Genomic DNA, 16154 nt, shown 5'->3' on the forward strand with positions numbered 1-16154 from the left:
CATCAGTTTATTAGCCTACAGTAGTTTTTGTGGATTTTTTTGGCTGGTTTTCTTCACTCACAAAATCTCTCTATATCTCAATCTCTCAGCTCAAAATAATAACAACAACTTAGCAAAGTTTTGTCTTTTTTTGTTACAGAGCCTTTTTTGTTTTCAATTTTGAAGTCTATAAATATCAATTTGCATTAGTGAGTTAGCAAAAGGATGGCATGGATGGTATCTGCAAATTAACCCATTGGGAGATGTACCAATTAATGAGAGCTATTATAATGAGTATTAGGATGACAAAGGGTAAAAAAGTTTCAAGTAGTATCTGGGGAGTTTAGCATAAAAGTTCTAGTTAGTGTTAAGGGAACTAATCATATTGCATATTTCATGTTCGTAGTCACTGTTTCATTGGATACATTCTGCAAATCCCGGGATACTAATGGATTAATGGGTCTAAAAATCATCTCAAAAGTTTTTGTTTTCTGTCTTTAAATGAGGCCACAAATTTTCAGCTGTGTAAAGATTTATAGCCTGCCATGGATGAGAGGCAAAATTATCTTTACTATTAGACAAAAATAAGAACAAAAATAAATACTGCTATTAAAGTAAACCTTATACATGTTAAGGTTCATTATGCCAAAAACTGAGCTATAAACTCACATGGGGGGGCCGGGGGTGGGGGGGAGAAAAGGTCCATACTGAGCGTTACAAAAATGAAGGTTTTAAAACTATGAATAGGATCATTTCTTTTGGAACATTTGTTTAATTTTTAAAAATCAAAATGTAGGCCTATAGTAAATAATCTGTCTTTTTTTCATGGACATGTTATATAACTTCATAATAACAACTACATGCTTATAAGCCTATGGTGCTTTGTGATTTGTGAAAATTAGGCACACGTTTAAACATACATTCTAGGTAACCAATTTTTTTGTAGCTTCTGAGAAAGGTATGATACAACCATAGACAGGAATTAATGAGTTAAGGAAAGAAAAGAAAGGAGAAAGGGAGAAAGGGAAGTAGGTTAACCTGATCCCAAAAGTAAAAGGCACACGGTCATGCAAAATTATAAGATATTAGCGACAGACAGGAGTTCTTGATCTTAGGCACTACTTCTATACTGTCCTAAAAACTGTTTCACCAGCTAAGCAACAAACAGGTTTTTCCTCAGTAAGTACAGTAAATGGAAATATATGCATATATGCTCTAATAAAAGCAATATAGCAGGAATGATATCATAAGATATACCATTAAGTTAACACAGAACAACTAAGAGTTTGCTGTATGGTATTCACAATGACAAGAAGGCAGAAAATAACGAGGGGAAAGCATGTTCTCTGTATGAGTCACAAATAGATGAATATTCCCAAATCAAAATTTTCTGGTAAAAATATCTCCCATAAGTTCTTACTCTCCAATGAGCTTCCTTTTTAAAATCAAACAGCAGCTCTCCATACGGAGTATGCTTATATTTTTTACTCTATTTTTTTTTTACATTTCAGAATAAGACACACAACCAACTTTCTCCTGTGTTAATGAATTCCCTTGACTGGGTGGACTTCCTCAATAATAAACCTTCTCAGGGAGCCTCAGAAGAACATACATCACAAAGTTTCTCTTCAAGTTATGATAGGTAGCAAATAAACACAAGCATATTTTGTAAGTGTTGTTCATCACTACTGATGTCTGGGTTTTACCTGAACTCTGAGAAACAATTCATCCACAGATGCCATAAATATTAAATAGTCAGACATTTCTGCTGGTACTTCAATACCTACTATAATTTAGATGTTTCTTAGCCATTCAGCCAAATCTCATACTCCTCTCCATATTCCTGTTTTAGTATGGCTGACCTCCCAGCTAAGCCCTCCACCTTAGTTAGGGCCCTGGAAGCAAAGCTAGTGTGAACAAGTCATCTATTCAACTAGGAATTTACCAACAGAACTCCTGATTCCTATTCATCAATTAGTACTTTACTGAACTCTTATGAAATACATGCTATAATTTAGATCAGTAATTTTTAGACCTGAGAATCAGTGGGAAGTTCTAAAAATGCTGATTTTCATTTCAAGGCCCATTCGCACTAAAGATTCTAATTCAGTCTGCAATATGACCGAACAAATTGTAGTTGAAAAAAAATCCTCAGGAGCCTCGGATGATCAACACTGGGGATATGCACTGATCTAGGTGCTGTGGAGCACCCACAAAAGAAGATTCAGCATAGCTATTAAGAAGCTTAGATAGCTTAGTAAAGAAGACTAAGACCCAGACACAATAGATATCCTAGAGCAGTTATGTTCTATATCAGCAGAAATCCAAAGGGAAACACCATGTTATTAATCAAGAAAGAATTAAAGAGTATTTAGCCTCAAGGATAGGCTAAGCATGCTCAGAGGAGTTTAGAGAGCATTCCAGGACTGAGCCAAAGGATGGTCACAGCAAGGCTTAAAGGGCTTGAAAAGAGAGAGGTAAGGAAATTAAATTACCTAGAACTGAGAGATAAGGAATAGTAAAAGAAAAGTTGGAGAACTAAGAAAAGCCCAAAATACAGTAAGTACATTGAAAGTTAGAAGAGTTTGGGTTTGGTGTTACAAATCAGGGGTTCTTAACGCTTTCAAACTAGGCTTTTTAAACAGGCTAAAGTTACCATGGCCCCAGGGCCCTAAATACCAAGTAATAATAACGCTAAATGTTACGATAAATAAATGCAAAAACCACAGTTCACTTAATACTCTCAGAGTGTCTCGTTCAGGTAAGGTTTAATTGGTTATGCTTGGTTAGGTGGTCTTCCACATGCATTCAGGGACCCAGGCTGCCCATCTTCTGGCTCGGCCCTTCTCAAGAATCTCTATTCAGCCAGCCCGAGACTCAGCAAAATATTTCAGTCAACCCTGCAGGCCATGCAGTCTCTACTGCTGTAGCACTAAAGTAGACACAAACCAGTGTCTAGTCTGGTTAGACAGCCTAGGCTGTAATGGCTGTTTGCATCAGCAGTTACATAATTTTCCAAAAACAAAAAAAACCTGAGTGCATGTTATACCATTTTTTAAAAAACATTTTTATTCATTTATTTGAGAGAGAGAGAGAGAGAGCACGAGCAGGGGTGTGCTCCGCTGACACATTATTTACAAAAACAGGCAGCAAGCCAGACCCGGGACCCTAGTCTTGTTTGTCAACCCCTGGCCTAAGGTACTGAGGAAGAGAGGCAATATAGATGACTGTATAGGATGTCTTCATGGGCCAGACCTGGACGTATAGATATCTCTTTCACTAACTCTTCAATAAACCACAACTTCATCACCTGTCCCCATCTGGCTAAGGGTCTGGCTGTGTTTCTGTTTTTAAAAAAGGGCACCTTGTTTGCTGAACACATTTCCACTTTCCACTTTCCACTAGAAGACTAGCCTAGTGTTAAAGAAGAAATAACTGTGAACAAATGATTAAAAATGGTATAACAGGGGGCAAGCCCCAGTGGCTCAGAGGTTTAGCGCAGGCTTCAGCCCAGGGCATGATCCTGGAGACCCGGGATCGAGTCCCACGTCGGGCTTCCTGCATGGAGCCTGCTTCTCCCTCTGCCTGTGTCTCTGCCTCCCCCCCCTCTCTCTTTGTGTCTCTCATGAATAAATAAATAAATAAAATCTTAAAAAAAAAAAAAAAGGTATAACAGGGGCACCTGAGGGGCTCAGTCATTTAAGTATCTGCCTTCCGCTCAGGTCATGATCCCAGAGTTCTGGGATCCAGCCCCACATCAGGCCCCCTGCTCAGTGGGGAGTCTGCTTCTCTCTCTCTCCCTCTGCCCTTAACCCCTGCTCGTGTTCTCTCTCTCTCAAATAAATGAATAAATAAAAATGTTTTTTAAAAAATGGTATAACATGCACTCAGGTTTTTTTTTGTTTTTGGAAAATTATGTAACTGCTGATGCAAACAAGCATTACTTTACAAAATCTGGGGTTAACCACACAACACATTGGTCGATACGGATGACACCAAACTACCTGTGATTTATAATTAAAAAGCAAGGTTAGCTGCAATTTTAAAACGCAAACAACTCGATACTGATCATAAATTGATGAAACATTTTCTGAAAATGGCAAGAATTCCAACAACACTTGCCGGCGCATGTGCAGTAGGAGTTCTGCAGCATGCCAAGCGTGAGATAGTATCCAGACTTCTTAGCACTGGCAGAGACCACAAACACAGTGCGGTGTACTCACCACACCCAACTCCGTTTCTTCTGGGTCCACTGCTGAACCAGATTTCTTCTTCACTGGCTGCACTGAGGCGGGGACATGATGAACTCTGGCCAAGGGAACATCTGCAGAAGTGATGCACGCCACGGCCAGGCCCGGCACATAAAGCCATGCCACATGTGACCCCCCCTCCTCACTCTCTTCCCTCACGGCGTAGCCCTGGAGGCCGTGGGGTAAATGGTGGCACCGCGAGAAGGAAGGAGCCTGGTTCCGGAATAACGGCGTGGAGCTGTATGACCCAATGGAGCGAAACACCCCCTTCCCACCTCCCTGTCATTGTGAATCAGGTGGCGACAGCAAGGAGCAGCTTTCACTGTGATAAGCCACTGAGATCTGGGGTTGTCTATTACAGTTGATAAGCTACTTAACACAGAGTTCTTAAGAAACTCCAGAAATGTGCTATTTAGGGTCTGAACGCTACATTTCAGGAGCCCTTGACACTGACTTAGATTTTGAATAATGCTTTGTTGTACATAAACAATGCACATATTTTGCCTTTGTGGGTCTGTTTTCACTGTACCAGATCTTCACAGCCCACGCCGGGCTAGAAGAGGAGCCTCAAGGAATAAAATCACATTTTAGGAAATCGGTCTGCTATCTTGTGTTCACAGATTCAAAAATGGTTTTCTCTAACACCTACTACGTACCAAGCATCGGGCTGGAGATTCAGGGTGGAGAGCTGAATGAAATGGAGGTACAGCCCTCAAGATGTTGGTGATGGTGGGAGGGAGACCAGAGACTGGTCTATTACTGAACAACGGGATGCCCATGCAAAGCAAGACTTCCGTGTAAGAAAAGGCTGCCCCAAAGGGATCCAGCAGCTCTCTCAACAAGAGCAGGCAAGGCTTCAGAGAAGAGGGGCAGGTAAGGAGGAGACTGTGACTTAGTAAGCACAAGCCAAAGTGTTTCAAAGAATCCCATTCTTTTTGTCGGGTGATCCAACAAAAAGCTGAATTCGTTTCCTCTATTGGTTTTATGCAAGACTATTACAGGACCTATTCCAAGAACGGAAGCAGAACGTGGTATTTTTTTTTGTGTGTGGTTTACAAGGTGATTTCCTCAGGTGGATTTTATTATTATTTTTTTTTAATGAAGAAATAAAAACTCTGCCTTCTAAGAAAGTGTTCCTTAGTGCTGTCAAGCTTTTTGGAATAAAGAAAATTCTCCGGGCTTAATCACACCCTATCCACTTGCAGGGCAACATCATGGTCCCCCTGCACCTGTGACCACAGGTGAGCCAGCTCACTCACAAAGAACACGATCCGGTTCCACGGCTACGGCATCCACCCTTTACTCTGGCCAGTGTTCTCAGAGCCATCAGTGACAAGAGTCCGGGAGACCCTGAAGAGATCTGTTTAGCAGTACTGGAAAAAAAAAACAATCTGTGGCACACATCCTAGTGACAGGAGTCTAGAGCTTCCAAAGTGCATTTGGCTTAGATGTGAATGGGAGAAACCTAAAATGTCTCCAATGATCCCCAGAGGCTGATGTAAGGACAAGAAACAGGAGCATATGGCTACACAGAAACAAAATGACCTCCACTGCATCCCCCCAAACTCCACTCAAGATAAAGCTGCTTTCCAGAGGTTTTGAACTGAACCCTCTTCCTAGATCTACTTATAGGTGATCCTTCTATTTTACACTCTAAATAAGAGCGACCCTTTAATTGCAAATGCATTTACCACAGACATAGTTTGTGACACACAGAGGAAAGGTAACTTTCCAGGAAACTACACATGTAGTCGTCCTCATACCTGGCCTCCCGAAGAACACGACGAAGAGAAAGGCTTAAAATTTAAAAATCTTCCATTTACCAAGAAATAGCTCTCATTTCGATAGAAACAGCATTTGTACTGATGTCACCCAAACACAGCCTAAATCTGGCAAAATGCCACACTCACTTTTAAAACCTGTGGCAATCCATGTAAACAGCCCCAGTATAGGGCAATTAAAGATTTGAGGATACTTATTTTTCTACATGCTGCCATAATTTAAAAACATTATTTTCCTGCCACTGCCCATTTTTCTTGCTTTTGACTCTAAAATTATTTAAATTATGCAATCTCTTAAGTTATCTCAGATAGTTGTTTTTAATTATCTTCTTCAAAAAAAAAAGTTTAGCGAAAGGGAGAAAAAGCAAATATATTTCAATTTACCACTGTAACTTAGGACTTAAGACAGTACGTGTAATACACTATGTGAGATACCAAAATAAAATATTTGAGAATACCATAATGAAACTATGGACTCTTCAGTAAAATATTAATACCACACGATAAGAATGTATTCTTTTTGAGTATAGCTGATAAAGAAAACTGAACAATACTTTTTAAAGCCACAGTAAGTATTTATTGCTAAAAAAAAAAAATGAAAGAGACACACGTTTCCCTCGGAAATGTTAAATGCATACTTTAACACATCATTAGAAAATGAGAAGACAGGTAGGAAAGTACCGTCTAAAAGGGTGCTTGTTAATACTATACTTTTTGTTTGCAATGGGACAAAACAAAGCACTGTTTTTGAATAAAATACTACATGACAGTATATAAAACACAGTAAACAGCCACCATTCACGGGTTCCCTATTTGGGCCCTGGCTTTATACCATGTACTTGATTTATAATTTATCATCACCCAATCCTACCAAGTAGGTATTCTTTTCCTTGTTTCAAAGATGGAGAAGATGAGGTTTATAGAGGTCACAGAGCTACTGAGCCAGGATTCCCACTCTGGTTGGTATTTATACATTATAGCCTTGAGGAAAAACTTCTACATTCCATGGCAAACACTCTACCATGCTAACCTATAACTGCTTAGGATTCCAATACATTCATCTTATTCTTTGATTAAGTTTTCTTTAATCAGCTTTTCCACTGTTCACTTCTGCAAAATCCATAATCTCATTTAAAGGAATAGAGTTCCCACTTGGACAAAGGAAGAAGTACTATTATATACAAAACTGAGAACTCAGATTTTGAAAATCTAATCTTTATCATGATAGTGATTATTCCTATGACCAGAAATCATCATACAGCTACTCTTTGATATATTTATAGTACCCAAAGGGTCACAAAATTCCAATAAACATTCACAAATAGAAGTGACTTCTAAATAGCCACTTGATGAGGCTAGTTAACACCGACGATGAAAACCATTAATACTTAACATAAGCCAGTATTTCTTAAAGAACAGCCCATAGGCTGCTATTGGCCCACTAATCCTCCCCAGAGAGCCTGTGAACTAATCCCTGGAAAATAGTATCTAGAAACCCAACGTATCACCTAAATTTCTGGCCTGAATTAACAACCAGTGGTGATTCACTCTTAACCACTCTCATCAAAAGCTATGCCATTCTCTTCCTAAGTTTCAGTGAGTTTCTGGCTCACATAGAAATAGACTAGGGTAGGGATTATGAATCTTTTATCCTTCTAAGATAAAAAGTTCAATTCCAAAGATGTATGTAGCATTGCCTGGCTCCATAATTAATTATAAAAATAAGATAAGAATTGTGTTCAAGTCAAATAAAAGGAATTTAAAACATTCAAGTATTTAAAAGGGTATTTGATACTTTCAAGTGTAGTTTTTTTCAAAATAGCACAACTTCCCCCATAAGGCTTACCTTGAAGATGGCATTATATTTGAAGCCCTGAATTTTGTTGTAAACGGATTAGTTGACTCATAATCAAAATAGTCCTGCCGATTTTCACTAAATGCGTTAGGTGATTTCAAGTCACAAGGGCTATCAGATCCCCCATTGTTAAGTTTATCAGATCTTCGGCTATCTTTTTTTCCAGTCACTCTTTCAAACAAGCTAACTTTCTCTCTTTTCTCTCTTTTATTTTCTTTTCTTACTTCAACTGATTTTGAAAATAAATTCATGCTGCTGTCCCATGATTCACTGCTTTCTTCAAATGGATTTTTCTTCCTTGGCAGTGTTGCAAATTTTTGGGGTAATGAAGCAGTCACATTTGTAAATGGGTCATTTTGTCTTCCGAAAGACGATTCACCTTCATCCACACTGCTGTCAGGTTGGTTCATTTTAGAAGTATCAAAGCTTAATGTTCTTCTGTGTGGAGATTTGAGACTTCCTGCAAACAATTTTGTAGTTAGTACATAATCAGTGACACATTACATCACACTACTTGACACATTCTGTGTGCACACTGCTGCTTTTAGAATGAGAGCAATTAGCTATTTAAAGATATTAACCTTTAAAATAATCAAGGAAAACAATCTTAAAATGGTGAAGTATAGCAGTCTCAAGTAGATAAGCTAATAATAATTAGCATATTGCTAGACAATCAGTAATTTACTCAGCTCAGAAAAAAACAATCACATAAACCATAATGTCAAAACTAGAGGTTCTGGTGGGCAAGATGGTGCTATAAATTCTCAAAGACTTTTTTCATCATTAGCATTAAATATACTTTGCTACTTCTGAACATACAAGATTTTTTTTCTAGGAACTTTCTGATTAAATGGAGTATTTATTTATGCTTCAGGCTTTCAGGACCAAAGAAACAGCAGTAAAAAAAAAAAAAAAAAAAAGATGCCAGGCCATGAAAAGCAACTGGGACTCATTTTTGTTATCATGTAATAATATAAACACAATGCTGAATGCAGACAAGTTCTGCCTTCAATAAACTTACCAATTTTGAGTATATTCGGCACTCAATAAAGAGCTAAGCTTAGAAACTACCTAGAAATTGCAATTTTTATTTTCTAACTTTATAAGCTAGACTTTAAAAATTAAAAGGGTAGTTCGGATCACTAAGGATACAATGAGAAAGTGTCACTTACCACTTTCCGGAACCACTCCAAAGGAATCTACATGCCGACCAAGAAGATGTGTTTGACCAATGGTGCCAGACTTCAGTTTCTCAGAAGATATGTGGGTCCCAGTTAAGTCAGACATTGAATGTGCTGAAGAGAGTCGCTGAGGACCCAGAAGGAAAGGCTTTTTTGGTTTGGATTTCATCTGTATTTCACCACTTGAAAAGTCAGTATTGGCATCGGGTATGTGAGAACTTGGAATGATTGCAGAAGACGTATCAGAAAATGTCCCATCATTTTTTCTACCTTTCATCTTATCTTTTAATTTTGCAAAAGGAGATCTTGTTTTGTCTTTCATTGATAAGTCAAACATACTTGCTGTCATATTGTTCCGCATGAATTGAATATTGACCTTTATCTCACCCCTGTTTTTGGCTCTTTTTCCTTGTTTGGATTCTAATCTAAACCACCTTAAAGAGAAGGAAAAAACTGGGTTGTAACACACACTGCAGAGAGGATACAGGCTTGTTATGTACAAATAGCTTTTTAGGTTAAGCTATGAACCATCAAAGCGATGGAAGCATGATAGCTATTATGCATCCATCTGACTTTAAGTGTTGCTAGTGGCCTAAGAACATTTGTTAATGTCAAAGGACTGAGGCAGAGACTATGAAATAATTCATCAATACAAACTCCTCTTGAGCACTATAAAATAATCACATTTTTAATAATTAAATATTTAGCCCCAACCCCAAAATATTTCTTCTGTAAACGCTACTGGAAGAATTTTGTTAATATCGGAGCGTGTTGCATTACAGTGTGCTGTGAAAATGACATAAGATGTGATTTAGATTCATGTCAAGCGGGCCAAAGCCTTCTCCTGAATAAAATAGGAAAAATGAGTAAAACATAGGAAGTGACAAATAGTAGTGAACCCTGTAAAGTTTTTGAAGGAAAAAGAAACCTTAAATGCTTCCTGTTAGAATCTATTTGCTTCATTTATCATTGCTACTGTACCAATACCAAAGAGAAATTATTCTAATTGGAGCCAAATCTTATGCTTTTTGTCAGTTCGCTGAATTGCACCGTCCGTTGTCAAATGATGTTACAGTAGTCCCCCTTATCCACGGTTTCGCTTTCCACGGCTTCAGTTACCAGCAGTCAACTGCGTTCTGGAAGCAGACGATCCTCTGTCTGACACAGCCTCAGAAGGTCAGTTAGCAGCCTGATGCTATGTCACAAAGCCTACGTCATTCACCTCACTTCATCTCAATACGGAGGCATTTTATCATCTCACATCATCACCAGAAGGGTGAGTACAGGACAGTAAGACATTTTAAGAACGAGATCATATTCGCATTACTTTTATTACAGTATATAACTGTTCTATTGTATTATTAATCTCTTACTGTGCCAAATTTATAAATTAAACTTTATCATAGGTATGTAAATGTAAAGGAAAACATAGTATATCTAGGATTGGGTGCCAGCCAGTTTCAGGCTAGATCCCACTGGGGGCCTTGGAACTTATTCCCTGTGGATAAGAGGGGGCTACTGTATAAGAAGTAAAGTTTATTTTGGTTTGTTCTGTGGTGTTTTTTATCTATGAGAAAGTCTCCAGTGGTCAGTGTTACAAGTGGTCATTTTACAGAGAAAATAGCTTAAAAAAAAAATTTGCAAAATCAAGCCTCGAAGAGAGTTTCTATAGTATTTCCACATTTTTTTAACAATGAAGCATAACCTGCAAATAGGTTACATTTATACTTAAATATAGCTCTAATCAAGTGTAACAAACTTTCTTAGCTACAAAGGAACTCTGATCTAATTTTACATTAGTACTTTCTCTCCTGTTACCAAGAAGATATGCCAGAAGCAGCTCATGTTTACTATACATCAGGTGGAAGACTGGTTCACCATTCTTTCCAGGCAGGAGAGAAAATTGGCACATACCATATGTACAATCTTAGAAAGTAAAACACACAAGAGAAATATCTTCTTCATTAATTTGAAGCAATTCAATCAATTATGATCTAGTTGCATTAAAAAAAGTAATTTTTAAAAATAAAATGTTTTATAATAAAAAGCATTACCCCAAGACCCTACACTGAGAAAAGCTTTTGAAGCAAATGGTGAAATCTGAACACACAGGGACTAGAAACAGAAATAAGAAAGGACAGCAATCAACTCTGTGGAATAGAGAACCTTGAACAATACAAAATTTAGCACTCAAAAAGCCTGGAAATGAAACAAGGTCAGACACCCTGTTATTAATTCCCAATTCTAGAAAATAAAGCCATTCTCAATGGGGGGAGAAATGCTTCTGATGGATGGTACACGGGAAATGTTCTGTAACATCTCAGGCTTTACACAAAGTAAATGAGTACACTTTGTAGGAAGTGTACCAAAAACAAAAAAACTTAGGCCTAGAGGACTTCCATGTATACAACAAATCAAAGCAAATCTGAGGAAAAATAAATAAATCAATAACCAATAGATGGAAGAAGGTGAGAGGAATCAAAACTCACCGAATTTCAGAAATAAGACCAAATCAATGATCTACTTTAACATCCATGTTTCATAGATGAGGGAACTGGGGCACAAAGGCTAAGTAACATCCCAATGTCAGATTAAAGCCAATAAGGAAAATACCCAAGCTGATGAATAACATCTGCATGAAAATAGAAGTTCTTTCCTATTTGATGAACCACATATGTTAATAAGGTTAAAGGCAGGGCTGGCCATGTGTTAGGGGACCCTGTGTTTAATCAGGCGGCAGTGACAACCAAGGAGGAAGGCAATGCAGGTTTTCTACTGCTAAAGGGTAAGCTCCTTGAAGGCAATTTGCCTTGCATTCAATAAATGTTTACTGAATAATTTTTTTCTAAAACTATACTCTTACCGTAACCAAGCTAAAACTGTGTGTGTGTTGCACCATTTTGTTTTATGGTAGGGAACACTAAAGACTCATCAGGTAAGCTTAAAAGAATCAAGCAAGTCAGTATTTGAATACAAACTCTAAATACAGGAGAGTTTGCATCCCCCCACTCCCAGAAAAAAAAAAAAATGCAAAGAACTTTTAACAAATGTATAAAACTTAAAACTTAGGCATGACAAACTACGTTAGCTGCTTTGTTTTGAAAGTGAGGTAATGGGGAAGTCTTAATGAGACCTTCAAGAATCATTCCAGAGATAGCACTCATTTTCCCAGGCTTCAAAAAGATAAAATGAAGACACAGCATTTGGGGCTTAGTGGATTAATGCTGATTTTTTTTTTTCACCTCTGGAGTGCTGTTTTTAAACTGTATATGGCCTCTGTTCAATTTTTAGTGGGCACAGGTCCATGTTCAAAAACCACCACACATGTGGGAACTATTCCCAAGCAATTGGTGCTGTGTGGTCAGAAACGGGACAAGATTGGCAGGAAGGGTGCCAGAGGCCAGGACACAGGTGCACTGCAGAAACTCGCACAAAAGTCCTAAAATCTGCATGTGTTTGAGTCATACCTAACTCTAGGGACTCTGATTGTTATTACTTTCCATGAGCCTTAAAAAAAAAAAAATCACCCATTCCTGTTGTAAAAAAAAAAAAATCAATAGATATTACATAACAGCATGAACGATTTTACCGTTCTGTTATTAAACACTGCATTATTTCCTTAAATCTCATGCCAGAACCAACCCAGACACCCATAAAAGTGGGAGATACAGAAGTTCTCTTTCCATGCCCCACTCAAAATGTTATGACTCGGGCCCTTTCCCTCTCCTTAAAAGAAAAAAAGAAGAACGGCATTTAATTTTAAATTATAAAAATAAGTAAAATAATAGTTTTAGCCATCACACTTCTTTGCCTATCATGACACAATTGGAAGACAAGCTGTAAATACTTGTCTTCAGTGTCAAGAGTATAAAATGTCACACCCAGCAGTTTCATGGGACTTCTAAATCAGCTGGTAGCCTTCATCACTCATACTGGTTTTCTAAAAAGCACTTGGGGATATGCCGACAAGGCTCAGCACTGTGCAGAATATTAAATATCTTTCTTGCAATACACCGGTGGCCCAAGTTCATCTTGTACTGTACCACATGCACAGCTGTGCTGGAAAAGGAAGCTATTAAATATATTAAAAAACTAGAAATATTACCAATAAAGATATCTCGTCAAATATGTGGTCCTCATTTATCCACAAAGAAAATGGGATTTAATAACATCTGAAAATCACTCTGCATGCAATAACATCACAAGCCCTGTTGAGAACATTTAAAAGCATTTTCCTCCTGAAAGTTCTAATCAATTTTATTTAGTAGCCAATAGAGAATTTCTGTAGGGAGACCACGATAGGAGAGTTACTTATGGCCAAATTTATTGTAATTCGGATGTTGCCAAAGATAAGGAGTAAAGCAAGAAGGAATTTTTAAAGCTCACTTCATCCTCTGAATCTCTGGATTCACAGTTGGGCCTACTTTGGCTCGGAAAATTTAGATTTCATAGGAGGCCTGTAATAGGTCACTCATTAACATAAAAAGTACCAAAAAAGGCAGCATAACATTTGCAGTTACAATATACTAGAAAGTCTACCTTCAAAACACTTTAAATATCATAGGGTAAGTTTCATCCAAAATTGGTGATTTGAACAAACTGCTTGGTGATCATCTATCTTTCAGCTTCAACCTAATGAAAAACTCCTCAGAGGAAATTTTGTAGGTAACAAATACCATTTTGTAGGTATCAAACACTTATCAAAAACCATCAATATACATTCAATTTTACATTTTTTTAAAACTTTTCTCTCCTTTTTCTTAAAATACTGTTATCTCCTGAGTAAATATTTACCATTTTTCCTCTTGCATTCCTAGTACTTATCTGTCTATCCCTTTACCCTTCACGTACTAAATCTTACATCAAGTCCTGATTTAAAAAAAAAAAAAAAAAAGTAATAAAAATAAAAACTCCAATCAAGAGAAGCTTGCAGGAAGATGTACAGAGAATAGTAAGGCGCACTTGTTGTAAAAACGTAGTAAGAAATGGACATGAACTTCAAGAAAGTTACCATTATCAAAAGTTTTCAAAAGGGCAAATAAATTTCGGGCATGTGGGAAACACCAAAGCTGCTTTGGACACTTGAAGTCCTCTTACAAACTCAACCTATATTTTTCTCTCATTAATTCCGTTAATTTCAAGGTTCTCTCAGATCAGGTTGAAGGAAGGGTGAGTATATCTGTATCTCTGAAAACACGTAATTTTCCGACTTAAGACATAACATCCAAGTGTTAATTTATATCATCCTTTTTTAAATGACAACGTATCTCTCCTGAGCTTGAAAGTCAGAGGTAAAAGGACGTGTTTGCAGTGAAGACGCCCCTGAATCACTTCATCACAAGAACTCCATCACACTATCCTCAACACGCGGGCTTTACAGAACTATTTCCGAAGTAATACACTAACTCCAATAGGTTGTGAATTCACAGAAAAAATGTCAGCGTGCATTCAAGGTTGCGAATGTTTGTACACACTTAAATTTTTTTTTTCTTTCAACAGCTCTCGACTCCATCGAGATGTACTGACCCTGAAAGATGGCTGAGCTAAAACACCGGCCAGCTTGTGTTTCTGAAGCTGAAACGAAATCCTGACCTCTAAATTTGGTAATAGACCTTTAGACAACTTCAAAATTCAACATGAGACCTTATATTGACAGATTTAATTCTCCATTTCCTGGCAAACTGTAGTGTTTCACGATCACAGCAACTCACACAAGTTTTAGGTGGTCAGCACTGTGATCAAGTCCTCTTACGAGCGGTGAAAACCATGTCAGTTTGCTTAAAATTCAGTGCAAAATACTCAATTATTTAACATGTTTACCTTAACCAGAAATGCGAGAGTAATGGATCATTACTGCCTCCATTTAAAAAAAAAAAAAAATATATATATATATATATATATTTCTTCACAAGGGCTATTTTTTACTCCAGATTCGTGCAACCATGGTGCTTACAACTAGGTCATATTTCAATCCAAAAAAAAGAAAAAAAAAAAGAGAGAGAGAGAGAGAATGCCCCACATAATTTCCAAGAACAGAAAATCCGTAAATAAGATAATCTCCCCCAAATTCAAAATAAATTACATAACTTACTCTGTTTTCCTTCTTTGTTTGTCCTCAAAGATGTCATTGAGATTGATTGCCACCTGCCCTAAAAACTTATCCAGACCCACCAGGGACCTGTGCATAACTATGAGGAAAAGGATGTATTTCTCGGGATTCCCCTGCATTAGCAATCCAGGGAGCTCGAAGGAGGCCTCCTCCTTCCAGACAGGCTCAAGGGTTTTCTCAGCTACAGAGGTGGAGTACTTTTCCTTGCCCAGCTGAATTATAGTGTATGTGTCATTGGTGCCACTTTTGCCTTTTGGCTTAAGATCTTTGGCTTGGAGCACTGTGACCTGCACGTGGGTAGGAAACCACTTTTGGGCTTGCTCGGACAGCATCATTCTGGGTCTCTGGGGGGGTTTGCGGTGGTGGCGGCTTCCCTCGGCGCCCGAGCCCTCCGCGCAGGCAGCGCCCCTCCCGCAGGGAGAGCCTAATTCCTGAATCACTGCATCCTCCGGCACCCGGCGGCGGCGGGCGAGCTCACGGCTGCCCGCCTGGCCCGGGGCTCGCGGCGCGGCGCCTCGCTGGGGCGGCCCGGGGGCGCGGCTGCGCTGGGGGGGCCCTCTCCGCTGCAGGCGCCCGGGGGCCCAGCATGCCCGCCGGGCCGGGCCGGGCCGGGCCGAGCCGCCCGCGCCTCCGCGCCGCCCCCCGCGCCCCCGCGCGCCGCCCGCTGCGGGGACCGGCCCCGGGCGGCGGCTGCGGGCGGCTCCCGGGCCTGCGGCGGCTCAGGCCTGGCCGCCGGGGCCCGCGCGGGGCCGCCCCCCCGGCCCGCTCCCCCGCTCCCCCGCCGCCGCGCCGCCCCCGCCTCCTCCGCGCCTCCCGCCTGCCCGCGCCGCTCGGCGGGCCCGGCCCGGCTCCTCCTTCCGACCCCGGTAATACGAACCGCCGGCGGCTCGCGCGGCCCGGCTGCCTCTAGCAAACCTCTCCCTCCTCCTCCTCCTCCTCCTCCTCCTCCTCCTCCTCCCCCTCGCCTCGGCTCCTCCTCTCGGGCGGGGGCGGGGCGGG

At 39.6% G+C, this 16154-nt stretch overlaps 1 protein-coding gene across 2 annotated transcripts in view; it reads right to left on the bottom strand.

The window, feature by feature from the left end:
- RAB11FIP2 (RAB11 family interacting protein 2) overlaps window positions 1–15684 on the bottom strand; it is a 42145-nt gene extending 26461 nt beyond the window's left edge. The window contains exons 1-3 of one of the 2 annotated variants that reach the window (XM_025994211.2): window positions 15138–15684; window positions 9038–9480; window positions 7857–8325 (exon numbers count right to left, since the gene is read on the bottom strand). In XM_025994211.2, the coding sequence (XP_025849996.1) occupies window positions 7857–8325; window positions 9038–9480; window positions 15138–15490 (1265 nt within the window). In that variant the 5' untranslated portion in view covers window positions 15491–15684. The remainder of the gene's footprint in view (window positions 1–7856; window positions 8326–9037; window positions 9481–15137) is intronic. The other variant, XM_072740202.1, reaches the window with a different exon arrangement.
- Between the last annotated feature and the right edge of the window lie 470 nt (window positions 15685–16154).

Source organism: Vulpes vulpes, chromosome 15 (assembly GCF_048418805.1).
Source record: "Vulpes vulpes isolate BD-2025 chromosome 15, VulVul3, whole genome shotgun sequence".
NCBI classification, from domain to species: domain Eukaryota; kingdom Metazoa; phylum Chordata; class Mammalia; order Carnivora; family Canidae; genus Vulpes; species Vulpes vulpes.